This window comes from Oryza glaberrima, chromosome 4 (assembly GCF_000147395.1).
Source record: "Oryza glaberrima chromosome 4, OglaRS2, whole genome shotgun sequence".
NCBI classification, from domain to species: domain Eukaryota; kingdom Viridiplantae; phylum Streptophyta; class Magnoliopsida; order Poales; family Poaceae; genus Oryza; species Oryza glaberrima.
In genome coordinates, this window is record NC_068329.1 from 8,698,597 (window position 1) to 8,726,394 (window position 27,798).

Here is a 27,798-nt window from a genome sequence, read left to right on the forward strand (position 1 = left end):
GATGCGCTCACTGAATCTTGGTGCTGGATCGGCTGGATGATCTGCTGTCTCAACGGCGTTTGCTGAATCGGCTGCAGAGGCTGCTGCCTTGGTGGTGTTTGCTGAACTGGTTGCATGACCTGTTGCTGGATTGGTTGCACAACCTGCTGAATTTGGGGTGTCTGCTGAATCGGCTATTGCTGAATCGGCTGCTGCTGTATTGGATCAACCGCATGTTGAGGCGGCAAAAACATAGCATCAACCTGATCTTGGGTTGGCCGAGTCGCAACCTGCCCACTATGCTGTGGATGCTCTCTCATTAAGCCGAGGGTTCATCGGCTGGCCTAGTGCCATAGCTGATGTAGCAGGTAGGGGAGTTGATGCCGGTGCCGTCGGCTGAGTTGCGGGTGTAACGGAGGGAACTGCCTGAGTAGATGGTTGAACGTCGGTAATCAAAGACCGATAATTTGGAAAAACACCTTCTTGCAAATAAACCGAGCCTGCAGCCTGATGTCCAGCTATTGAACCATCGGCTATTGACTTCATCATGTTTGATAGGGTATTGACTAACACCCCAGACTGATTGATCAAAGCATGATGTACAGCGTAATCAACCCGATCTTGGAAGTTATTGAAAAAGTCCTGCGCCACATTACTATTAAGATTTCCTCCCTGCAGCCCCTGAGCAGCGTCACCTTGAACTCCATGCACCCCGTCACCTTGTACTCCATGGACCCCTTGAGAATTGTCGCCTTGATTTCCTAGAGAGCCATCGGTAGCACCTTTGATACTCGGCTGAGCCGAGCCGTCTGGAGCTCGTTTCCCATCTCCATCCTTAGAAGAGCTGGTTCTAGGATCATCAGCAACAACTTTTATTTTGTACTTCTGAACAAGTGTCCCCTTGCGGGTCTGCATGAATGAGTTCAAGAACTGATCCTGTGCTTGCTGCAACATTGCTTCAAACTCTTTCTTCTGCTCCGGTGTGAATTTTTCTGGATCGACCGGCACGACGTTTCCTTCATTGACGTCAGTCAATCCCAACTTCAGCATCTTTTCCTTAATAGAGCCTAGGCTAGATGGTGGTGGTGGTTGTTTTTCGGCCATGAGGAAGGATTGTTGGCTGACTTCTTAGTGGTCCCACCAGGCGTGCCAAAAGCGTATTGACAGAAAACACGAGGCCTGGGAGATCTGCTTAACTCCAGTGCAGGTCCAAAGCTCGCCTTCGGGTGTGCTAGCGTGCCAGTTGATTTGATCCTGTAATCAACAAGAAGTAGAAGCAAAGAAATCGCGGTTAAATCTATAAATGATAGCCGATCGGCTAAGTGCCGATGACATATCATTTATCTTTGAGCCGATGTCATATGTGTATTGATCGGCAATCTTGAATAAGTAAGAAAGAACTAAATCTACTCGATCGGCTGTAGATGTTAACGATATATACTCTTTATATCGATATATATTTAAATCAAGTGATTAGGATAGATCGGTCGACATGCCGAGACAGTATAAATCACTTAGACCGAAATATATATTAATAACAGGACTATATATGTTTACAGCATAGCCGATCAGATAGATCTAGCATGTATCGGGTAATACTCCGATACTACTTTATATCAGGATATTAAAAAAGGTATAGAATATCAAGCAAAAGCCTAATATATTCAAATACAGCAATATCTTGGCATAAAGGGCAGATTTAACATGTCAATAAAGCATATAGAGCAAATATAGTTAAATCAGATAAGATCGGCTGAAACTCTGATGCTACCCTAATCGGCAACCAGAAGGCAGGCTAGAGGTTGATATTCTAAGCACGACTTAATAGATCAAACTTAACTGATGCACCATTAAGTATGAAAAGAAGAACAATATCTAGACAATCAAACCACTGGAAGTTTTATAAAGTGGTAAATATCTTATATAATTTAGGTCAACGTCGCTATTTAACCTGGTCGGCTGCCTTCTACCGACATATGTTAGCCGATTGTAGATTAGATAGCGGTATTGCCGGAGATTATGTAAGATATATGATAGCTCGGCGAATTATATAAACGAGATCAGAGTATCATAAAGATGGAAGCACTAATCCCGAAAACACAAGTCGTCATAACAAGTTTTACCTCCTGTTGAAGATCGAAACCGATGCAGCTCAACCCGAAAGCAAGAACTCGTCGAAACAAAACTAAAGTAAAAGGGTGGCGATGCGCCGAGATTGTATTGAACGTGTGTTAAAAGTTACATAGGGCTCGGATCTATTTATAACCGAGAATTACAAGATATGTCCATAACGGACACGACTACTATATCTAACAAACTCTAAGATACTATAAGTCTTTGCGCAGACTTTTGCCCAATCATATCTCTAAGGAAATTACATAAAACATCCTAATTAAAATATACAATTGCCTCCTCAGGACTCTATCCATGTGCGGCAATCACCTTGAAGCACCTCTATCCAACCCGACATCACACATCAAGTTGTATTGCTAGGATCGGTTACATCGGCTTACCTAGTCCGACTCAGACTCAGCCGATCTTATCGTAGCCGATCTGGACTCCAGCCGATCCCTGCTCTGTTTCCGAACTCGATCTCCGCCTCCGACTTCACTTCAATCTAATCTTCTTTCCCAATGCCGATATTACCAAATTTGGTTGTTAACAATGCCATCTCCATCGCTCACGAAGGAAGAAGAGAAAACTGATGCACCTACATTATCTGAAGAAGGCATAAAAGGTAAATTAAATGGTGGTGATATTACTCAAGGTGAGTGTGCTTCTGATTGTGTCACATTTGTCCACTATCCATGCTAATCTAGAGCAAATTTTGGTGGAAACTACTTCTGATTTGCCTTTGACACAAGTTGATTTACTTGCTTTTCCTTGTGATAAGGTGAGTGTGCTTCTGATGAGTCACATTTGTCCACTATCCATGCTAATCTAGAGCAAATTTTGGTGGAAACTACTTCTGATTTGCGTTTGACACAAATTGATTTACTTGCTTTTCCTTGTGATAAAGAAGAGTTGTGTGATAATGCTTCACTTATATCCATGCCACAACTAGTGAATGAACATGCTATATCTAGTGTTTCTTTGTGTGCTGATTTTAAGCATGTTGTTCACATTTCTAATGAAGTTCAGGAACGTAAATTGATAACTTCTTTAAATTGATTTTTGTGAGCTCGATAATTTGGAGAAATTATTTGCGAAGTCTGATTTGCCAAGTCCAACTAATGCTATTTTTCATATCTTTGGTGAAAATAACGATAGAGAAATATATTTAGTGCATAGAGCTTATATATGTTCGGATTTAGAAGCTCCTGGAGATGTGGAAAAAACTCGCAAGTTAGAGACATGTTATTTCTAACCATATTACTTCGAGTTTCTCTTGTTTTGATTGGATGAAACATGTTCTTTGAAATAGACCACGCGAGGAGCACCATATGGAAAAAGCGAAGACGGTTTTCCATGAAGAAGGGGAGGATGATGTGATCACGGCTACTACGGATACAACCGTTGCTCACATCATGGATGAACAAGAAGATATCAAGATCAAGTTCTCCAAGTGCTAGAATCCGATTCGGCCACCTACTACACTGCTAACTTCAAACGGCCACCTACTACACTGCTGACTTCAAACAGCCGCTCCCGGAGTCCTCTTTCCAACGGATCCAGCCATATCGCCAAATTCCATCCCAGTCATCCACAGATAAAGAAACAATGTGCTGCGTCACCTATCATGGGCCTTTGGGCTTGTAATTTCATTTGGGACCCCAGCCCAGGTGGGCCCATGTGGGGTGCGCCCCAACCAGGTGGAGGACGACCTAGGGTTCTCCCATATCCATAAATAGCTTGGAACCCCTTCAGGGTTTCTTGGGTTTTTTTAGATTAAAGTTTAACTTTGCTACTTTGCCGTGTAATCCCGGTTAGATCGCCAGTTTGCTCATTACGGAACCCCAACATATCATTTGTGTTCAATTCTATCTGCAATTCAGATTGTTTTTCTCTTGTTCTTGCTTGTTTCATCGATTTGCTTGCTGGAATAAGGTTGATCTGCATCGGCTAGATCAACAACCCACGGAGAGCTGTATCAATCGCTAAGGCGCAACACAACAACGTCTTGTACGGTTGTAGACGGGTCGTCAACGTTTCTCCCAAATCGTAATTATCTCAACTCACCGAAAGATCGAGCCAAACAACAGCCATGAGTGTCCCTAGTGGAACTCAGGGTTCATCAGCTGGGCTAGGGAGGAAAGAAGGGCCGACCAAAGAGAGGGGGTTAGACTTCTGGAACAAGGCCAAGCTAGAGATAAGGATACAATCAGCAGGGATCGAATCTAGAATTAGACCAACACTCATTTTGCAAAAAATATAATACCCAATTAGATAAATAGATAAAATAAAATCCTTAGGGTTTATGTGTGTGCGTGTGTGTCTATATATATATATATATATATATATATATATATATATATAGGAGTTTTGGTTTCCAAGTTTTATTTCATGAAAATTTCAAGGTGTTACATCAACCTCCAAGAGTAAAAGATGATGCAAGGTTCTCTCGGGGAATGAAACAAGTGCTCACAAATCAGCACTCACACAAAATCGAAATCACAACTCTCACACACATATGAAATCCGAACTCAAATATTCGTGGAGAGGGTAATCAAGAAAGCAAGGCTCAAAAGATCTCAAGTGTTGCAAGCCAAGAGCACCAAATATTCAATGAAACCAGCAACCTTGACTTGGAATGGGAGGGAGTTATTTAAAGCCATAGCCTAAGATCTACCCGTTATAGACAAAGATTCTATTTTTCAGAAATTCCAAAAATACTTTTCGAACAAGTCCCAAAAATTCCAGAACAGCATATAACAAAGAAGTCAACTGGGATTTTCGGAAATTCTGAAAAAAATTTGGATATATCTGAAAATGACCAGTACCGAAACTGGCTGCACAGACTTCTTCGAAAATTCCAAAAAAAAAAATCGGACAAGTCCGAAAATATCCAGAACCATGTTTGGCATCTCAGCCATTTTCGGGCAAGTCCGGAAATGATTTTTGAACAAGTCCAGAAACATCCAGAACTAAGTTTGGCCTCACCGCCATTTTCGGAAACTCCAAAAATTATTTTCGGACGTTCAAAACTGAGTTCAACCTCACAGCCATTTTCGGAAATGTGGGGACACCCAATTTAGGCTTGGTGCCCCAAAAATCCACTCGTGATCGTCCAGGATTTCCATCACGCACAGATTGATATACAGAACAATTTTCGATTATTTACACAGGTTTGTTTATACAAGCTAAATATACAACTGTTAAAGGGTGAAAAGATCCAAACTAATATATCCTTATTTGTAATACAAGAAAAATCCAAACTCCTAAGTTACTAAACTACAACTAATGAACTCTAAAGAACTCAAAGAACTCCACAGGCAAAAGCTCGAGTGTAGACTAGCCTAGACAAACTTGTTGTCGTAGATCTCGCTTCCTTCTGGTCTTCTTGTTAGTAGAAATCCTCTATATGTGAAAATATGCAAGGGTGAGTACTTATGTACTCAGCAAGACATATTATAAAGAATTAAATGTGAGAGATATGAATAAATAAATCAACGAGAAAGTAAATAAGTAATAAAATCATATATTAACCTTGTCCTCAAAATTTTAATTTGAAAACTACTTATACTTCAGGAGTAGGAATCACCCTTATGACACAACTACAGAACCGGGAGTACGGCACATTCGAATGATTTAATTCACCTCTGCAGAGACTGTCCAGCTTTACCCACACAATGGGAACAGTTTGCAAGGCTGAAAACACCATAGCCGTTCGAGAGTCCTACTTACTACTAGTTACTGCACAGTGGGGTTCTGGTTCATCATAGTGGTCGAACTCTTGCCAGGCCTAGGGCAAGGTATCTATATCGTCACACTTTCATGAATCCCACTGTTGTGAAACACTGCCCCCTAACTCCTTACGCATGTTCACCCCAAAACTGGTCATAGAGCCAACCAACAGTCTTTCATATAGCGGGACAATGTACTAGGCTAAGTCCAATTACTTGGTCGTGTGGATGGACGCAACTATGTCATTTCCCATGGTATTAGGGGGTAATTATAATCCGGTTAAACCACCAAAAACTTTCCAAACTCCCCACACCATCTTCATCATTTATCAACATTCATAATCACAATATTCACAATCACAATTTATTAAATGCCCATTTTAACCGGATTCCTAAGTTTGTAAAGATATTTGAATAATAAACCACATTGAATGATGTCCAATGCATCTTTCAATAACCTCATGTAACAATGCTAGAAAGCATTAATAATTACCACAATATTATTTTGAAGTATAACATCTACCCATGAGATGTTAAAAGAGTAAGATATTATACATCAAATTTTAATATGAAGATTATATCAAGTTTTCTATATGATCAATATTTTAGTTATGTCTTGCCTTGTGCCTTAAGATTTGCCGCGGCTTCAGCGTAGCCATCTGGGTCCACGTTAGCTCCTTGGATGCCGATAGAACTTGTTGTACGGTCTAACGTACAAATACGAAAAGATAGCAAATAAAACCTATAAGCAAATTGCTACAAAGAAACGATAAAGCCAAGGAATAAATAAAATTGGAGCAAGGCGAGAGGAGAAGGGAATGGTTCAAAATAGATTTTAGTTTGAAAAACAAAAGAGAGGTTTTGGTTTCTAAAGGTTGGAATGGAGGGAAAGGATAAAATAGATAGGTGGGGTTAATTTGGTGGATTTGGTTTTCTAGCCGGTGCTAGAGTTGGATAACACGACAGCTAGATATTTGGAGTTGGTTAGCCGATGCTAAGGCATAATGACTAATTATCTGGGTTGGTTAGCTGATGCTAAGGTTGGGTAGCATGCCGGCTAAATATCGGCTCGTCCAGTCGATGCCGCAGTCAAGCAGCATAACGACAAGTGAGTTGGGAGATTGTACGGGTTTGAATAGTATTACTCTACGGTCATAAGTGACAGCAGAGCGGCTAGGATCGCACAGAGCCCGAGAGCTAGTGTGCGGTGTGCTGTGGAGGTCGAGGGAGTAGTGATGTCGAAACAAGATTTCGGCAATACTAAAAGGGGGTGGCTATCAAGCTAGGAAAGTGGATGGATTTGAAGACAAGGAATTTTATACAGGTTCAGGCCTTCTTATTCAAGAAGTAATACCCTACTCCTGTCCGGGGATGATTCCACCGAGTGTATTATTGATCGTATGATCTAGGGAAAAAATCGTGCCCCGAGAGGCACCCGGACCCCTCCTTATATAGGGGAGGAGTCCGTATTACAAAGTACAGACCATATCCCTAACGGAATAGGTAGTTACAGAGAAAATACAATCGTAACCGACTAGAACCCTGGATATTTCCTTGACATACAAGTTTAATATTTAACCCGAGTCCCTTTAAAGATATTCTATCTATACATAGCACCCTATACCCAGTCAGTTATACATGACGTATAGGTATGGGGTATCCATAATCTCCACAGTAGCCCCTGAGACCTCTTTACAGTCGACGAAATAGTCTTCTCGCATAATCCAACAAGAAATCCGAGTGCTTTAACTTCCTCTGTTTCGACCTCCCGAGTAATAAAATCAAAGACTGTGAAGGGCTGAAAAATAGAAAAAATCAGGTGCATCGACTAGATGCACCTAATTAGGTGTAGCCCCCGACTATGTGGTTAGTTAAATAAAACTAAACATATAGTCAGAGTGCATCAAGACATCCATCCGAGTGGTTTTAAACCAAACGGTCTAAGGCTAAGCATGTGCAGCATCTGATAAAACCTCCTGCCGACTGCTTTTAATACGCCAAAGGAACATAAAGAAAAACCCGAGCGAAAAGCACTCTAAAGGTTTATAAATCAACACAGATGATAAAAGGCTGAGTAAAAACTCTCAAAAGACCTATCAAACGTGGCATAAAATTTGATAAAAAATGAGTATAAATAGCCTAGGCTATGACTCATGCCATAATCAAAATAAGCATATAACATGCCAAATGGATGACTGCATTAAAACCAATCATCTCAAGAAAACCCGAACAGCATTTGCAGCCTAAAAAGGCCTACAAAATTAGTATAACACTTTTCTGTTGGGCACCTTTTTATTCACATTGTAGTAATTCGAAAGAATTATCTAACTGCATCAAAAAGGATTTTAGCAGCATCGGGTCACATCATTATGAGCACAAATTGCCAAAGCAAAAAGCGCCTAAGTCCCTAGGGATCACAACGGGCCACGCTGGTAATAATATTGGGCTGAAGTACTGTACAGGCCCAGGCCCATTAGTACTCCCGATACCCTAGCAAAACACCGAAGTCCAAGCGACACTTCGTCTTCCCCGCCGAGACTCTCGCCATTTCCCCACTCCTCGCTACAGTACAAAACTGAGCCGACGAAGCTAGGGTTCATCAATCTGCCCCAATCCATTCTCAAAAATCCCACGAAACTTCTCCGCGCGTCCACCGCACCGATTCCTCATTCCCCTCCAGCTATATCTCAGACCAAATCAAACCATTCAACTCGCATCCATGGCGGAAGAGAGAGAAAGTTTCGAGAGTCAGTGGGCACCCTCAAATGTGACGGAGGAGAATCTGAAAGAAATGGTGGCGCACGGCGTTCTTCCAGTGAAGGAGATCATCGGGTGGCGACCAGCGTTCGGCGAGGCGTTCCCAACCCCCGATACACACGAGGTCGTGGTATTTTCTCACTTCTTTTACGGCGGGTTTTCTCTTCCAACTTCAAGATTTTTCCGAGGACTTCTAAACTTCTATGGAATTAGCCTGCATCATCTGAATCCAAACTCCATAGTGCATATCGCCAATTTTATTCATGCCTGCGAAGCTTTTCTGGGCATTAGGCCTCATTTTGCTTTGTTCCGCCGCATCTTCTTCCTCAAGCACCAGCCGAACAAGAGCAAACCATGCGTTGTTGGGGGCGCTGGTTTCCAACTCAGAGGAACTCTAAGCCAAAAGTATTTCTCCATGCCCTTCAAGACCTCAAACAAAGGCTGGCACGCAAATTGGTTTTACGTTCAAAATCCTGAACCAGCACTTCTCGAGTACTCTTGTCTCCCTCCGGTCTACCAGGACACATGGAATTCATTGCCTATGGGAGATGAGGCTGCTCAAGCAGTGGAACTGATGGAGCGCATGATAAAGCTGAAGGAACAGGGTTTGCAAGGAGAGCAAATCACTCGGCACTTCATCAAAAGTCGGTTAGCGCCAATCAAAGAGAGATCCCGCACAGCTTTTGAGTTTGATGGCAAACATGATCCGAATCGTGAAGATACAGACTCTCTTGACTTTAAGGTCATGAAGGAAAGGATGTACAAGATCTTCTCAAATGCTATCGTCGTCAGTTATTCACATCTGCTGCCAGTTGTGCCATTCAATGCATTCAACCCTCCTCCACCGGTATGTAGTCAAACACTTCAAACTTTCTCAAAATATAATCTTGTCTTTTTGTTGAATCAGTTGACAGTGGAAGATATTATGTCTAGGAATTCACTTTGATGAAGTCGGACCCCCCAATCGCTCAGCGCCGATCACCTCGCCGTCAAACTGGTCAGGAAAGCGGGGGACCAAAGATCTGGTCTGCAGCTCAGCCCGACACCTCTAATTCAGCCGGCCAGTCGGATTCCCGCAAGAGGAAATTGGCCTTGAGTAATGATGAAGGTGATGATGCTGAAAAATCCAGTAATAAAGAAGCGACTGGAAAACAGCCGAAGCAGGCAAATCCGAAGAAGAAAACATCTAGTCGTCCCGTGCCGAAAAGAAAATCAGGAAATCTTCTAGGTGCAAATCGTTTGGCGATCTTATCTATGTTAATGTTCACTCATTATTAAAATAGTACTGATAGAACAACTTCAAACTTGTAGGAAGCCATCTGACATAGATCCTTCTGGAAAAGACTCTGATCCGACTAACATGAAAACGGGACCTTCAAAAGAAACTGAGCCGACTACAAAAGATGACCCGAATGGCAATCAGTAGGCAACCGATAATGTAGAACCCAGCAACGAACCTCTGACTGAAAACCGGTCGGCCAAGGCTGGAGTTGGAGCCAACCAGGAGCCCCCGACTGGAGACTAATCTGGTGCAGAATCGCATAGGGATATACCCGAAGTAGAAGCTCAAACCGACAGCCCTCTAAAAAAGGATACCAACATCAATCCAGGGCCTAGCACTTCTGCTAAAGCTCAAGAACCTGCTCGCCCCCGACCAGAGATAATCACAGGTAAATTCATCCTCTGAGCCTATTTTGATTCGATAGACTTTCTCCAATTGTCTTACCTTACTCATGAATATACCAGGCCCAATGATTGGCGGTGAAGAAGAAGTTCTCCGGATACAATCAGCTGAAGAATCTCGCCCGCCTATTTTAGTCAAGTGGTGGGACGATGATATGCAACCTTAGGGAATCATGATAAGCAAGCAAAAAGAAGATGAGGAAGTATGCTTGCTGAAAAAGGAACTCAACTAGGCTACTCGCATTGTAAATGTAAGTCCCTTTATACACAGCTTTAAACGCCGATAAATTCTTATTGCAGAGAATCCATCTCAGGAATGAGGCGAAGACCACAACTCTTGAGAAACTAGTTCCTCATCTTGGAACTCTTGAAGCCACTAGAAGCCAGCTACATGAGGCTAAAGAGCTCGCGAGGAAAACTGAGCAAGATCTGAGGAATCGAATCTCCAAGCTTCAAGAATCTAACTATGAATTGAGTGGTTCGTCCAAAGGTAAATACCATCTCTGTCTGATGTACTCGTGCAGCCTTCCTTGTCATATTAATTAATCAAGAAGCAATACAGTGCAAGCCGCCAGGATTTCCAATTTAGAGAAGCGGGTCCAGGCTCTGGAGAAGGACAAAGCCGAACTAGCGAAGCAGAGGGACTCGGCCCTAAAAGATGTTGAAGGTACTGGTAATTGATTCCTCATGTCCTTATACCCACTTGTTGATACGAATCTATTCATGCAGATCGCAAAATCAAGTCTCAGGCACAGTTTGATGTCTTGGTCAACAAGATCAAGAGGCTTGAAGGGGCCAGGGATGAAGTCGCTAATGCCGCTACCCCACTCGTCCAAGCCATGTTCTTTAATGACAACGGTCCGAGTACACTTGACGCTTCCGAAATCTTCGACAAGCTAAGAATCGCTCCGGATACTTACTTCAAGAATAACAAGGAGGCTGGAAGTATGGGAGCAAGCATGGCATTAGCTATAACCAAATCTTTATACCCGAAAATCAATATCGACGCCATTGATGGGTTTGCAGACGGGACGAGCGAAGAAACAGCCCTCGACCTCATCAATGATGCGCATAAAGCCGCTGACAAGATTGCTGTTGACGTAGTTGAGAGATTCCAGAACGTTGACCTTCGGCCGACTGGGTCTGATAACTCCGATGATGAAAAAACTGACACTAATAGTATTATATTATAACAGTGATTCTGATGATGATGATGATGATGGAAGCTCAATTTGTACAATACTGATGAATTTATGTTGTGCTAGATATTTCAAACTTAGCTCCTGATTTCTTAAAAGCCTTTGTCAAACCTTATTGAGCCTAAAACCCGCAAAAGTTATTAAAAACTTTCAGTCCTCATTGACTAAGCCAAAAAATCAAGCAGGGCAATGATAAATCAAGTAAGCAAATTGAATTGATAAAAATCATATTCCATTATTGTTATGGTAGCCCCCGACTGAAAACATCAAGAAAGAACTTGATGTTAGCAGTCAAAGAGGAGAATACAAAAGAAATGCCTAAGCATAAAATCGACGAAAGTGTTCAATATTCCAAGAATTGTTGACAAGAGTACTGTCTCCGCGCTTGAGTCGATAAGAACCTGGTCGAGTGACTTCAGCAATTATGGACGGTCCTTCCCACAAGGGAGATAACTTATGCCGATCCTGTGTGGTTTGAATTTTTCTCAGAACCAGGTCACCGACTAAAAAGGCTCACGATCGAACATTCCGATTATGATAACGGCGCAACCCTTGTAAGTACCGAGCCGACCGAATTAAGGCTGCTTCGCGGGCTTCTTCCAGTCGGTTAATATCGTCCACTTGATCTTCTTCGTAGCGTTCCTCCCAGAAATTGCGAAATCGAAAGGATTCAAACTCTACCTCACTTGGCCACATTGCTTCTGCACCATAAACCAAAAAGAACGGCGACTGGCCGGTAGCCCGACTGGGAGTAGTGCGTAGAGACCAAAGTACGGACGGCAGCTATTCTACCCACTTGCCAGCATAGGGATGCAGTCGGTCGAAAACTCGTGCTTTTATCCCTTGAAGTACCATGCCATTGGCGCGCTCGACTTGTCCATTACTCATGGGGTGTGCCACGGAGGCATAACAAATTTTAATGCCAAAGTCTTCACAAAAGTCTTTAAATACTCCGCCAGTGAATTGAGTGCCGTTATCAGTAATGATACGATTTGGTACCCCAAACCGATGTACAATATTGATGAAGAAATCTCTAGCTCTGTCTGCGGTGATTGTAATGACTGGTTTGGCTTCAATCCACTTGGAAAATTTATCCATAGCTACAAAGAGATGAGTATAACCACCGACCGCCTTTTTGAATGGGCCGACCATATCAAGCCCCCAAACCGCGAACGGCCAAGACAGCGGGATGGTTTGCAACTCCTGAGCTGGTAAATGAGTTTGTCGGGCAAAGAATTGACAACCCTCACATGTTCGCACAATTTTGTCGGCGTCGGAGACAGCTGTGGGCCAGAAAAAACCCTACCGATAAGCCTTGCCAACAATGGTTCGTGCAGCAGCGTGATTACCACAAATGCCTGAATGAATATCTTTTAGCAGTTGCCTTCCCTCTTCCAAAGATACACAGCGTTGCAGGATTCCTGATGGACTTTTCTTGTACAACTCGGTCTCGTAAATAACATAGAGTCTGCTACGCCTGGAAATCTACTCGGCTTCATTTTTATCTTGAGGGAGTTCTTGTTTGGTCAAAAATCTTATGAGGGGCTCTCCAGTCGGCTTCAATCATGCTTACGTCTTGAGTGTCCGTGGCTTCAATTGTTCCTTTTCTTGGGCACGGTTGGTTCGTAAAGATGTTCGACGAACACAACAGAAGGGGCTGCTTCCCGTTTTGAGCCAAAATTGGCCAGTCTGTCTGCTGCCTCATTATTATGTCGAAGGACATGGGTGAGCTCAAGTCCATCGAATTTATCTTCCAACTTGCGTACCTCTTGTCGATAAGCAATCATGTTATCATCTAGACAGGACCACTCTTTCATGACTTGGTTAACAACCAACTGAGAATCTCCACGAACTATCAGACGGCAGATTCCTAAAGAGATCGCAATCCTTAGTCCATGAAGGAGCGCCTTATACTCCGCCACATTGTGAGATGCAGAAAAATGTATCCACAGTACGTAGCTCAATCTTTCTCCAGTCGGGGAGATCAAAACAACCCCAGCTCCAGTGCCTGAGAGCCTCTTCGACCCGTCAAAATGCATGGTCCAATGCTCCATGTTCTCCTCGGGCATGTCTTCTTGGCACTCGGTCTACTCGGCGACAAAATCGGCTAAAGCTTGGGACTTAATCGAAGTTCGTGGCTTGAAGGATATATCCAAGGACATCAATTCTAAGGCCCACTTTGCGATTTGTCCATTTGCTTCACGATTATGAAGTATATCCCCGAGTGGAAACGATGTGACCACCGTAACCGAGTGACCTTGGAAGTAATGAGATAATTTCCTGACGGTAATTAAGACACCATATAGTAGCTTCTGAACCTGAGAATATCTTATCTTGGAGTCAGCCAAAACCTCGCTAACGAAGTAGATTGGTCGTTGGAATTTTTGAATATGGCCTTCTTCTTCACGTTCGACAACCAGGACCGTGCTCACAACCTGAGAGGTCGCCGACACGTATAACAGCAGCAGCTCTTGCGGATGTGGCGAGGCCAAAACCGGTGGAGTAGTGAGAAGTTTCTTGAAGTCTTCAAAGGCTTTTTGTGCTTCGGGTCCCCACTGGAAATTGTCAGTTTTCTTCAGCAGCTTGAAAAGGGCATCCCCCGCTCGCCGAGTCATGAAACGAACCGGCTGAGTGCCACCATGCAACCAGTCAGCTTTTGGACATCTTTTTGGGAGCTCGGCGGTTTCATGTTGACGATGGCGTTGATTTTCTCCGGATTGGCCTGTATGCCTCTATGAGACACCATAAATCCAAGCAGCTTCCCTGATGGCACTCCGAAGATGCACTTTTCAGGGTTTAGTTTCATCCTGAAAGCGCGGATGCTTGCAAAGGTTTCTTCTAAATCCGCAATCAGATCATCCTTCTGCTTGGTCTTGACGACTACATCATCAACATAAGCTTCAACATTGCGGCCGATCTGAGTTGAAAAACATCTCTGAATCATGCGTTGATAGGTTGCTCCTGCGTTCTTCAATCCAAAGGGCATGGTGATGTAGCAGTAGGCCCCAAAAGGCGTAATGAATGAGGTCTTCGAGCGGTCGGATTCTTTTAATCGGATCTGATGATACCCCGAGTAGCAATCCAAAAAACTGAGTAGCTCACAGCCGGCCGTTGAGTCAACTACCTGGTCAATGCGAGGTAACCCGAAAGGATCTTTAGGGCAAGACTTGTTGAGGTCGGTGTAATCGACACACATGCGCCATTGCCCGGTCTTCTTCCGAACCAGGACTGGGTTAGCCAGCCAATCGGGATGGAGGACTTCTTTGATGAAGCCCGCTGCTAACAGCTTGGTTAATTCCTCTTTGATCGCGTCCTTCCTATCTTGTGCAAAACGACGGAGTCGTTGTTTGATAGGTTTGGCGTCGTCCTTGACATGTAAAGAATGCTCAATCACCTCTCTGGGAATGCCAGGCATATCAGATGGTTTCCACGCAAAAATATCTTTATTATTCTGAAGAAAGGTGATGAGCGTGCTTTCCTATTTACAATCTAACTCAGTGCCTATTACAGCAGTTTTGGAAGGATCGGAGGGATCTAGTGGAATCTTCTTAGTCTTGGCGTCGCTTTCTTCGGTCTTCGACATCTTGGTCGCAGGCACTTCTCCTTAATGAGAGTTCTTCGGAGCTTGACGTTACGAACCACTGGGTCTAGTACCAGGGGGTACCGCCCCGGGTGGACCACTCGATCGGAATGATCCGAGCGGTCGAACTTAATTGCTATCTCTGACCACCGAAGGTATTGGGGTGTGTTGGGCTAAACTGCGTTGATCTCCCGTTCGGTTAGCTTCTATTTTCTCTTAGATTCATAAGCCAGGGGTCCGCCGAAGATGTGATTGAGTTCCTTGCGATGGTCCTGAAAACCAGTCGGGGCATCGTCTTCATCATCTTTCTTCTTTGATGTGCCTTGATCCCCGTCTGAAGGCTTACGTGCGTTCTTGGCGTATTGCTCCGTAAATTGTTTGTAAATGAAGCAATCTTTGGCCGCGTGGTTGGAGTTGGGATGATGCGGACATTGGGAGTTCATTATCTTCTCGAAGGTGTTGACGCGGGAACGTTGTCGGGAAGATGGAGTAGTTGTCGCCACAAGTTCTTCGGGCTTACGCTCGCGATCCTTGTGATTGTTACTTCCACTCCCTCCTGCGGCCGGCATGTCTTTCTTCGGCTTCCAAGTGGTGCCCGACTGTTTGGACGCAGTAATAGCATCTTCGGCTTTAGCATACTCGTTGGCTTTTTCAAACATCTGCTTAACCGTCTTGGGAGGTTTGCGTCCGAACTTGCCGACTAGATCCTCGTGGCAAATGCCTTTAGTAAAGGCGGCAATGATGACGTCGTTGGTGATGTCGGAGATCTTGTTGCGTTGCTCAAAGAAGCGTCGGATGTAATCTCGAAGGGACTCTCCAGACTTCTGAATGATGTTGTAGAGATCAAAGTGTGTACCAGGGCGTTCAAAAGTGCCTTGGGAGTTGGCGATGAAGTGGTCACGTAGTTCTGCCCATGATCCGATTGTGCCGCGGGGTAGCCCGTGAAGCCAGGACCGGGCAGAATCCGCTAAGGCCACAGGCAGATAATTCGCCATGGCTTTGCTGTCTCCTCCTGCTGCGCGGATTGCGAGACCATAGATGGTGAGCCAAGACTCAGGGTTGGTGGTGTCGTCATACTTCTCGATTCCAGGCGGCTTAAAGCCGGCTGGCCAATCCACTCGATGCAAATCATTTGTGAAGGCAGCAACTCCGTCCATATCGTCGTCGTAGCGATCAGGTGAATGATGGGGAGTATGGCCTCTTGCTGCGCGGCGCTGGTTGATGGTGTCGCGAAGATCGACGGGGCGCCTTCGATGTAGGGAGTGTGGTCGTTCAACTCGACGCTCCCTATGTCGTTCGGGAGGCGAGCGGATAGATCGCTCATCATGTCCCCTGCTCCTGCGACTAGGTCCGGCGCCGGCGACGCTGAGGCTTGGCTGGTGATAATCTTGAGATCGAAGAGGAGGTACTCGGCTACCAGTCGGGGTGCGGGTACTTGCGGAGTTGGCCGGAGCCGAGGCAATGATCATGGTCTTAGTCTGGTTCAAGATGTTGACGACATGAGCTAACTGTGCGGCGTGCTGTGGAGGTCGATGGAATAGTAGCTCCGACCGCTATACGCATCAAGGCGTGGGGTGCCAGGAGCAGCACTTCGACCTTAGGTTTGGTTTATGCCGGGCTTTACAACCAACGGTTTGACGTCGGGGATAGAAAACCCCGAACGTCCCCATGGAAGGCGTAAAGTTTCAACCGGCGGCTTTTTAGTGGCTAAAGGGTAATTGGGATAAAAGAAAATATTTGAAAAGTCAAATATAAATTCAAACGGTATTTGAATAAATTCAAGTAAAATATTAAAATAGCAAATTTGATATCAAAATATAGATTTTGACTTTATATGAATTTAGGTCCAAGTTTCACTGGAATCGGATATACGGTTTAGGAGATATGGGCTTCTAAAGAATAAATTTGAATTAAATAGGGAAATTACGAAATAGTACTGTACAAGGGCCCACCTGTCAGTTCTTTGTCTCTTCTTCTTTTCTCTTTCTTCTTCCTCCTTCCTTCCTTCTTCTGCTTCTTCTTCTCTTCCAGAGAGAAGGAAGAGGAGGGGCGCCGATGCTCCGGTGGATGAACGGCCTCGAAGGCGGCGGCCACGCGTGTTCCCGAGCGACGCGCACTTGGGAAGGTCGGTGGATGGCCAAGAGGGAGAGATATATAGCCGGAACGGCGGCGGCAAGGGCTCACCTCGAGCCGGCATGGATGATGGCGGTGGTGGCTTGACTTAGAGGTGGAGGGAAAGGGGAAAGGGGAAAAAAGGACTCGCCAGATGGAGGCGAAGCCGGTGGCGCGAGGATAGGGGAGGTGGAGCTACGGATGGGGAGATCGACCGACGGCGTCGACGATCGACCATGGATGGAGAGAGAGAAAGGGAGCTCGAGGCTCTGTTGATGTGTGGAGAAAAGGGGAGGGCTCGCCTTATATTTATAGGCGGCGAGAGGCGGTGGCTGATGGCGGTTCAGAGGAGAAGGACGATGAGGACACGGCTGCAGCGACGTGGAGGAAAGAATGACGGCGCCGGCTCTGTCCTCTGATTGGCCGACGATGGCGGTTCATCCCTGTTGCTGACGTCGGCGGAATGAAGTGTAGCTGACGTCGGGTGGCGGTTCCTTCGCGTCGACGGCAAGATGGCGGCGACGGTAGCTGAGTCGTGCACGGCGGCAGTAATGGCGCACGGTGGCGGCGCCTGGAAGCGCCCACGGGAGGAGGAGCAGGGAGTCGGCTTGAGTTGGAAGGGCTGGGCCGACTTGGGCCGGTCTGGGCCGAAGGAAGAGAGGGAAAATTGGGCCCAAATGAATAGGAAGGCTTTCTAATTTGTGTAGGGAATTGAGGAATGGAGTTTAAATCCAAATTAATATTTGGAAGAAATTTAAGTGTCTAACCTTTGAGATGAATTTATTTTGGAGATAATTTCCAAAGAGAGATTTCCTAATTATTTGAGTGCAATATTTTAGAGGTAGCATATAATGGAATTTATTTGATGCACTCAATTGAAAGGGCAAGGGATATATGAATAAAATTGAATGTGTAAATAGGAAGGTGGGAAGAAGATAATTAGAGAAGGATAAGTAGGGTTTTAGCCTCAAAATATATAGCATGGGTTTCAAAGAATTGTTTGAGGCTAATAGGAAATTTGGATAACAAAGATATAATCTATTTTCTTAGCACAAGAGCAATATTTATAATAATATTATTCTCGTGCCGGGAAGGGATCAAGTCACAAGAATTAAATTGGCGGCTAGATCAAAAGGAGATATTTGGATATTTGGAATTTGGAAAGGAAACTAAGGATAGGTTTGGAATCAAATGATGGGTTTAAGATCAAAGGGTTGGGTTAACAATTAATTCCAATGGAATCGGAATTATGGTGGTTTAGGTTCTAATGGAATATTGGAAGGTTTCTTGGACCACAATTCATAAAGGGGTTTTTAAATAAATTTAAAAAAAGGAAATCATGGAAAAAAGGAAGTATCAAATCACGAAATAACTGAAGATAGGTTTTAAATAAAAGTCATAAAAGAATTTAAATAAACGAAGAAATTTTATGCAAGTTAGTTTTAGGAGGTCTCTCTCTAATTATATTTTCCTAGGTTTAAGATGTTAATAAGAACATAAGAACCGGCATGATGCATAATTAGAAAATTGTAAATTTTCAGGATGTTATAGACTCCTTCCCGTCCAGCCACGCGGCCCTACAGCCTGGCTCTCCCCCCACACCACGGACGACGCAGAGGAAGCCAGGGGGCCTCGGGGTGCCACGTCACGCCTCTTGGGCCCTCGCGCTGCCTCGCCCCGAGGCCCTCACCCAACCGCCACGTGGCGGGGGGAGCCAGTGGGGCGGAGACCCAGGCTGAACCGCCATCAATGCGCAGCGCCCCAACCGTCCCTCACCGCATTTAATGCGGTAAGGGCGGACGTGCGGCGCTGCCCGATTGACCCACGTCAATCGGGCGTGACCAAACTGTGACCGGCCTATCACCGGTCACGTCTGATCGGACGGGCGGCGGTGCCCCCACATTCCGCCTTGTACCCGGCGAAGTGGGGGCAGGTATGCCCCATCCCATCGAAGCATCATCTAGAGCCCCCTCCACGTGAGATGGACCGCTAAAAGTCTCCATTCATTTAAGGGGAAATGACAAGGGTGTCCCCCGTGTCAGGCAGGGGGCGGCGCTGGGCCCCACTCGAGGACGGACGGCTGCTTAGCTTCCGGGCGAAGGCACGAATGTGGTCCGATCCAAGCGGAGTGGGTCCCCCTCCCGTGAAAGAGTAGGTAGAGGCGGTGCATGTGGTATCCCCTTGAACTATAAAAGGAGGACCTTGCCCACTGAAGAAAGGGACGACTTTTAGTTAGCCTAAACCCCATGGGAAGAAGAGTGAGAGTGCTCCCTGGAGTTTAGGAACCTTTGTAACACTGAACCATAAATCCCACACACAGGAGTAGGGTATTACGCTCCATAGCGGCCTGAATCTGTATAATCCTGGCGCTCGCGCATGGTCTCGAAGAACTCCAGGCGGATACACGATCTCGATCAGCGCGCCCTTTCCCCCGGCCGAACTCACAAAAGGGGATCTCTCGATCACCCGCTAGAGAGGATCACTCCTCGACAGGTCTCGACTAACCCCTTGCCTCACTTGTGCAAAGATTCCAGAAGAAGTCTACAGCCTCCAACTCAACACCTCTATGTCATTTTCTAGAATCGAGTAACCACCACAATCCAACTCTCAATTTCTTCTTAAAAAAGACCACAAGTGCAAGTTCCTCTATCTAGGACAACCTCTGAAAACTCAGCACAAACTTAAACACTTACCTCGTTTCCTTGCTAGGCACATCATTTGCAGATTTGTATCTAGCCTTTACTAGAACTCTGCCCAGGACTCTGTCTCTATAATGCCAGTCCACAAATTCCACGCATAGGTTAGTTATCTGTTCAATAATAGCCCTAGTTTTGAGATTGAGGAGAATGCCCAAAATTAACAGCCAGCCTTCTCTAGTATAAGGTGAGTTTCTCTAGTTAGCTAACCGATCATGCTTAACAAAAGAACCCCGGAAAAAGTTTCCCAAAGAACAGGCTCGCTGGCAACTAGGATATCTCTTTCTAGAATTGACGGAAGCTGAACGATGCACAAGGCTAAAGGGCACCTTTGGATTCTGACCACATGGAGATGATGCTGATGTGTGATGATGTTAGCTACTTCCTGGATCAACTGACCGATCAGATGAGCTGGGGGTTGCGGTTCGATGACCACCGCAGCGAACTCCTCATGAGACCGCGGGAGATTACCTTGAAGGGTGAAGTCCGCCCTTGGTGTCCTCCCTCCCAAGGGGCCTCAATGTTGGTTCCTTCTGGCACAAACATCTCCGGTCTGAAGTCTGCATCATGCAGATGCGCCATTGCTGGGGACGGAGAAGCGAGGATCAGGGCTGTGAGAGCCTGAGAGGGAGGAAACTGTGCTTCTGGCGAGGAAGGTTGAGAGGAAAGAGCCGTGACTGGCGGAGACGAAGGGGTTATAAAATCTGTCACAATCTAAGGAGCCTCGGGTGAAGGGATTTTGGACCTTAGCAGCCAAATGTTGTTATTCTTATGGGCCATACATGACCGAGCAATGTGACCATAATTAAAACAGGCCCGACATCTTAAGGAATTCGAGCACTGAGAGGAGCAATGCCCCTGGGCCAGACAGCTAGAGTAGATATGGTCCGAGGCAGAAATAACCACTTGAAATTTCAAATTACTATTCCCATTAATCCCCGGATTTGGTAGACCATTATTAGAGGAGTCCACAGTAGTAACAACAGAAGACGGAATAATAGGGGCAATAATAATAAGATAATTCGAATTTCACCTTTTGAAATTAACAATGGCGACTTTGGAGTACCTGATGAAGAACAGTGACGATGATGAACCAAAGAATCACCATTGGGAAAGATTAGTCTCTTGAACACTGAAGGTTTGTCAACCTGATTTTTGCCCTTAGAATGGTGAGTAACCAATCTATCTGCCGAAGGAAGCACATAACCAGGAGAAGCAGTCCTAGATTTTTTCTTTCTAGAAACCAATGTCCAAAGACTGTCTTCTTCTCTTTGCCAATTAACAAATTCTTTCCTCCAATTGGGACCTCCGTTACCCCTACAGAAAAAACCAAACATGAAAATCCTTGAAGATGAAGTTACGGATAGAATTCACGAATAGGCCAACATCCTTGTTGCAAACAAGGAAAGAGAAACAATAGTTTTTCAGAAGCTTGACACTGAATCCATGCGGGGTGGCACCCAAACAAGCTTGAAGTGCAACGGCCACTATTTAGTAGTGAGCCGAAAGTTGAAACGGGTGAAATCCACAACCAAAATAAAACGGCCGAGAACTAAAATAAGGAGAGAAATGCACAGGACAGCCGAATAAACCAGAGATCCGAGTAGCAAAGGACTTGCCATACTCAAAATTCCAACCATACGGGGAGCCGGGGTGATAAGATCCCCCATCACCGAGAAGAAAGGAAGAATTACCAGAGAGGAAAACCCAGATCACCATCGCTGCCGCTCTCAACCGGAAAACACGGAGCCCTCATCCCCCTATAGCATCTTTTCGTCTTCCTCACCATGGATACGTTTTTACCATCTACTGATTCAGGAAATGTTACTATAAAGATTAATAATACATTAACAATACAAGGGTTTATTAATAGATTGTATTAATAACCCAAACAGGGGCCTACATTCAGGGGCGGAGTTACATAGAAGAAAACCCAACCGGACTCCGGACACGATATAGATTTCCTTATCTATTTACATAATTGTATCTAACCAAGATTTATGGGCTATGCCAAAACAAGGCAATATAATCCCATATCCTAATCTATTATATATAATACATAGATTTGGCCCATCTCCTATCTCTAATCGGATAAGTTGGGCGAGTGAGCATGGAGTACCTACAATCTCCACAATTCCCATCTTTCAGAAGCAAGTGTGAAATTTTGTCGTAACACAACTATTAACTGTCATTAGTTTCTAATTTAAAAGATGTTTTTTGCACAAATAAATTGGCATGATTTAGTTTGACATGCATCGTTTCAATCACAAAAATCAAAACCAAGAAATGACCTTATCTGATAATTAATTTGTCAAGCACGTTCTGTCATTGGTCCTTGTGGATAAATGACGATGTATTGTTCTCGTCACATTTTTTTTTGAAACAATTCTCGTTACATATTAAGTTAATAAAATTTTCAACGCTCAATGAACTCTGATGGTCATATGAGCTCAACAAATAAATGTAAGAAGTACTCCCAAATACTATGTGGTATCCAGGGGCAGAATCAGACATGGGGCAGCTAGGGCTTGGCCCCATGCCTAGCTCCATAATCCCCATTATAATCTTGAAAAATGCTATGTAATTTATGAAAATATTTGATATTCTATTAGCTCAGCCCTAGGTGTGGAAATTTTCTGGCTCCGCCACCGGTGGTATCCAGACCTAAAGTGTACGCAATATTAACGGAAAAGATCTAAGGGGGTGTCTAGATCTAGGGGTGTAAAGTTTCGGCGTGTCACATCGGGTATTATATAGGGTGTCGCATGAGGTGTTCGGACACTAAACCGCGAGACGAATTTATTAAACCTAATTTAGCCATCATTAGCATAGGTTTACTGTATAGCACCACATTGTCAAATCATAAAGCAATTAGGCTTAAAAGATTCGTCTCGCAAAGTAGTCGCAATCTATGCAATTAGTTATTTTTTAGCCTATATTTAATATTTTATACAGGTGTTCAAATGTTCGATGTGACATAAGACGGGATCTAAACATGCCCTAATTAAATCAATATCTCATCTTCGTTCCATTAACTTTCAAATCAATGAGTGGTCTAAAATATATGTAGACGTGGTTTGAGCTTTTAAAGATAAAAAAACATGGGAAAGGAAGTATGATTTTAATTGTACTACTAATTCTTTATTGCCGATATTTATTTATCAGCCAAAATCTATTGCTCTCTTAATAATAGTACTCGTATTTTTGAAGGCGTTAGGTAAAAAAGTTGGAGTTGGCAGTTTTGCCTGTTACGCAAGAATCTAGACGCAAATCCAGGGTACAATTACTGGGATTATTTTTCTATATCATCAGTGTACAATCTCTGCCGCCCTGTCAAAAAAGAAGCTCTGGTGTGGGCTCTCACCAACTGTTCCACCGCAATAATTGCCCCGGGGGGGGGCCTCGCACAGTGGCAACAGCACAACTCGCCCGTACCAATCCCCCCACCTTTTTATATTATTATTGGCATTGTACCATAAAGCATACAGTAGCACTATATCAGAGCATTCCTCTTGCAGTCTTGCAGCCCCAGTCAACTCCTACCCAAAGACCACCAAAAATAAATGTCATACCACGCAAAAAATACACACTATACTCCAGTACAGTACATCATCTAGTGTTGCAGCAGCAGTGTGTGTAAGAGGAGAGAGAAGCAGTGCCCTTTAAATTCCAAGCTTGAGCTCTCAGGTCCTGCTCCCTTCGAGTCCCAGCTCCCAAGATTTTACGAGAAGTATTGGGCTCAAGAAACCAAGATAAACAGTGTGTTGTGTTTGTGAGAGAGAATTAGTGGACTTGGAGAGAGAATATTACTACTCCTACTATCGCTATTGTGAGATAGAGCGAGAGCGAAAAAAGTGGGAGTAGAGTAAAAATACCACTCCCCTCCATCGGTCCATCCCATCCAGTAGTAGTAGGGTGTTGTGTGGCGCCTCTCGCCGCGAAACGTTCGAAACCCCACGAAAACCTCCAAGAAAAACGAACCCAACCTACGTAACGCGCGGACATGACGGCCGCGTGACGCCATGTCGGCGGAGGAGGCGGGGGGCGCGTCGGCGGAGGCATCGGGGTCGGGGTCGGCGCCGGCCGGTGCGGCAATGGTGCCGGGCGGGGAGGAGGCGGCGGCGAGGAAGCGCTACGACGCGCTGATGCAGGTGCGTGCCAAGGCGGTCAAGGGGAAGGGCGCCTGGTACTGGGCGCACCTGGAGCCCGTGCTCGTACCGCCGCCGGGTTCCGGCGTGCCTCCCAAGGCTGCCAGGCTGCGGTGCGTGTTGTGCGCGGCGACGTTCTCGGCGTCTAACCCGTCGCGCACGGCCTCCGAGCACCTCAAGCGCGGTGCTTGCCCCAACTTCGCCGCGCAGCAGGGGGCCGCTGCGCAGCCACACCAGGCGATGACCGTGTCCGCGGCGTCGTCCGTCGTGCCCATCTCGTCCATCCCGCCGTCGTCGCAGCGCCGCCACTCGACCGGTGGCGGTGGGCGGAAGAGGCACGCGCTGGCTGCCGCGTACGCCGCCGTGGAGGCGGCGGCCTCCCAGCACGTGGTCGTGGGAGACCCTTCCTCTTACTCGCCGACGCCACCCACGCCGCCGGCGCTGCCCGCGCCACGGCAGGTGCTCTCCGGTGGCCGCGGTGACCTGGGCGCTCTCGCCCGGTTGGAGGACAGCGTGAAGCGGCTCAAGTCGCCCGTGGCGTCGCCGGGGGCGATGCTGCCACGGCAGCAGGCCGAAGCGGCTCTCGCGCTGCTCGCCGAGTGGTTTCTCGAGTCGTCGGGCAGCGTCTCCCTCGCCTCGGCAGAGCATCCCAAGCTGAAAGCCTTCCTCCGCCAGGTTGGGCTGCCGGAGCTGTCACGGGCCGAGCTCGCCGGCGCCCGCCTCAACGCGCGCTTCGCCGAGGCTCGCGCCGACGCCGCGGCGCGCATCCGTGAGGCGCGGTTCTTTCAGCTCGCGGCCGACGGGTGGCGCGAACAGGTGGTCACCCTCTCCGTCAACCTCCCCAACGGCGCGTCCGTTTTCCAACGCGCCGTGCCCACGCCGGCTCCGGCATCGTCCGACTACGCCGAGCAGCTTATGCTGGAAGCCATCTCATCCGTCTCGGCCTCCAGCGAACTCCACCATTGCGCCGGCATTGTCGCCGACCGTTTCGGCTCGAAGGCCCTGCGCGATCTCGAGCACAAGCACCCGTGGATGCTGAACCTTGCTTGCCAAGTCCATGGCTTGTCCCGTCTAGTCAGGGACATGGCCCGTGAGCTCCCGCTTTTCCACTCCGCGTCGGCGAACTGCGCCAAGATGGCCGCCTACTTCAACGCGGCGCCCACGGTGCGCGCGCTGCTGCACAAGCACCAAGTCCAGGAGCACGGTCACGCCATGCTCCTCCGCGTCGCCGCCCCGCCGTTCGACCGTGCCGCGGCGTTCGCAATGCTCGAGGACATCCTGACCTCGGCGCGGCCGCTCCAGCTGGCGGTGCACGAGGAGTCGTACAAGCTGGTGTGCATCGACGACCCCGCGGCGAGGGAGGTCGGCAGCATGGTGCAGAAGGTGGCGTTCTGGACGGAGGTCGAGGCGGCGCATTCGCTGGTGAAGCTGATCACCGACATGGTGAAAGAGATGGAAGCTGAGAGGCCGCTAGTCGGGCAATGCCTGCCGCTCTGGGAGGACCTGCGCGGCAAGGTGAGAGGCTGGTGCCGCAAGTTCAACGTGGACGAGGGCATCGCCATGAACGTGGTCGAGGTGAGGTTCAGGAAGAGCTACCACCCGGCGTGGTCAGCGGCGTTCATCCTCGACCCGCTCTACCTGATCAAGGATGTCAGCGGGAGGTACCTCCCGCCGTTCAAGTACCTGACGCCGGAGCAGGACAAGGACGTGGACAGGCTGATCACGCGGCTGGTGTCGCCGGAGGAGGCCCACCTGGCGCTCATGGAGCTGATGAAATGGCGGTCGGAGGGGCTCGACCCGCTGTACGCGCAGGCGGTGCAGGTCCGGCAGCCCGACCCGTCGACGGGGAAGATGAGGATCGCTAACAAGCAGAGCAGCCGGCTGGTGTGGGAGACGTGCCTCAGCGACCTCAAGTCGCTCGGCAAGGTGGCCGTGCGGCTCATCTTCCTCCACGCCACCGCCAAGGGGTTCAGGTGCGCGCCACCCATGTCCCGCTGGCTCACCGCTCCCGGGAGCTCTGCCGCCGGCATTGCCCGCGCGCAGCGCCTCGTCTACGTGGCCGCCAACTCGAAGCTCGAGAGGAGGGACTTCTCCAACGACGATGACAAGGACGTGGAGCTGCTCACGGAGGGAGACGATGACATGCTAACTGAGGCTACTGCCAGTGTGGATCCCTCTTCAGTGTAGTCAGCAGCATACCACAGCATCCATCCCCTGATCCCCTGCCTGATTTTAATTGGTTTTTCTTTTGTTTTTAATTAATTACTCCCTTTTAATGTTGCCCTTAATTACTAGCATTTGTAGAATTTGATAACTAGGAATTGTTAGATTCTTCAATTTTTTTTCTCTCTATTTTGTTTTCTTTTCCTTTTTTTTTACTTGTCTTGTGCTCATGTTGCCAGTTCTTGCTTGCTCCCTCCTCTTGTTTTGGTGGGGTGGGGGTGGTAGGGGCATGAGATTGGAGATCATTTGCACCATTAATTTGCTTTGCGTTGCTAATCATGTGTGTGTGTTTTTAATTAATTAATATAAGCGGCTCGCACTCACTCGCTCGCCGTCGCCACACATGTGCTTCTGTGTTGTGTTGAGACCGAAATGTGCGGGAGCCGAGGGGAAATCGCTGCCTATATTTGGGAATCAGCAGACTGAGCAGAGCAAGATGAACAGGGAGATCGTGTGTTTGTGACTATTTTTGGTATGTTTTGAATGGGAGCAATTTTATATATGCGCGATTGAATGAAGCCTAGCTTCGCTTGCGCCATTGATTATTGCCTGTTCTTCCACCATCTCTCCTCTTTGGCGGTAGAAGCAGTATATTCTTCAAGTTCTGCACTTCTGGTTTGGCTTAGCAATTTCGTCAGCCAACAATGAACTTTCAACAAAGTACAACTAGTATAACAAATGAACAATAACATTGCAATGGTATTGTTCTTCGTACTCTATCGACAAGACCCGAGGTATTCTTTACTGAAATTGACACGAGTCTTTCTTCTTTTTCCATTCTGCTTCCCTGTTTTCCTTTTCAAAGTATAGCGTTGATGAAGAGCAAATGTACGCATAAGGTAGGTCATCATTGGGGAGCTTGGCTTGGCTGCTTGCTGCATTTCTGTCATGTGGACAATGCTCACGTTGCAATAGTGTTAGCCCAAGGTACAATTGTCTACTACTCCTACTACTACTAGGAGAAAGGAAAAAAAAAAGCACAAGTCCTTGACGGCTTGACCTCTCTACACATGCACACTACTTCCAGGCCACAGCTTCTGCACCGCCTACGAAGCTTGCACAGTAGATGTGGCAGCTGCACCTGCACGCAGCCTCATCAACCGAGGTGATTTTTGCAAGGTTTCATGAGGATTTTTACAACCCTCTCTACTCGAGCGGCAGGACATGTACTACTCCTGGGCTGCAATGATCCTGTGATGCTCTGCCACGCTCTCTAGCTACTCGTTAGCATGCATGTATGTATCGTCGTCGTCTTACCCCCCAAATTCCAGCCGCGAAACCAGACGATGGACCACCGGCGAAACTAGCTTTTCTATACGTTGGAAGTGTATGAGACACAATTCTCTTGGCTTGAAACGATATCGTAAGCTTTTAAGATGAATTGATTGGTTAGTGGTTACCTTCACAGATCAGGAAACCGAATGCAATTGGGAAGAAAGGGCGATCTAGGAGGCAAGGGAGGGTGGAGGGGGGTACACCAGGATGGGGGCCATGCATCCACCGATTTTTCCAAGGTTTTCACCACAGAGGTAGTAGGACTAGGAGGGGAGTAGTACAAGTTAAAACTTTTTGGTCTTG

General features: G+C 46.6%; 2 protein-coding genes across 2 annotated transcripts; one reads left to right on the plus strand and one right to left on the minus strand.

Moving 5' to 3' along the window:
• Positions 1-13,524: 13,524 nt before the first annotated feature.
• On the minus strand, positions 13,525-17,799 carry LOC127770010 (uncharacterized). Its single transcript, XM_052295677.1, has 2 exons — positions 16,994-17,799; positions 13,525-16,519 (listed from the first exon to the last, which is right to left on the minus strand). The coding sequence occupies exon 2, from the start codon at positions 16,508-16,510 to the stop codon at positions 15,248-15,250; it is 1,263 nt and encodes a 420-aa protein (XP_052151637.1). The 5' UTR covers positions 16,511-16,519; positions 16,994-17,799; the 3' UTR covers positions 13,525-15,247.
• Positions 17,800-23,529: 5,730 nt separating this feature from the next.
• LOC127769293 (uncharacterized) lies at positions 23,530-27,267 on the plus strand. The gene has a single exon (XM_052294833.1). It carries the CDS (start codon positions 23,872-23,874, stop codon positions 26,182-26,184), a length of 2,313 nt encoding a protein of 770 aa, XP_052150793.1. The 5' UTR covers positions 23,530-23,871; the 3' UTR covers positions 26,185-27,267.
• Positions 27,268-27,798: the final 531 nt, after the last annotated feature.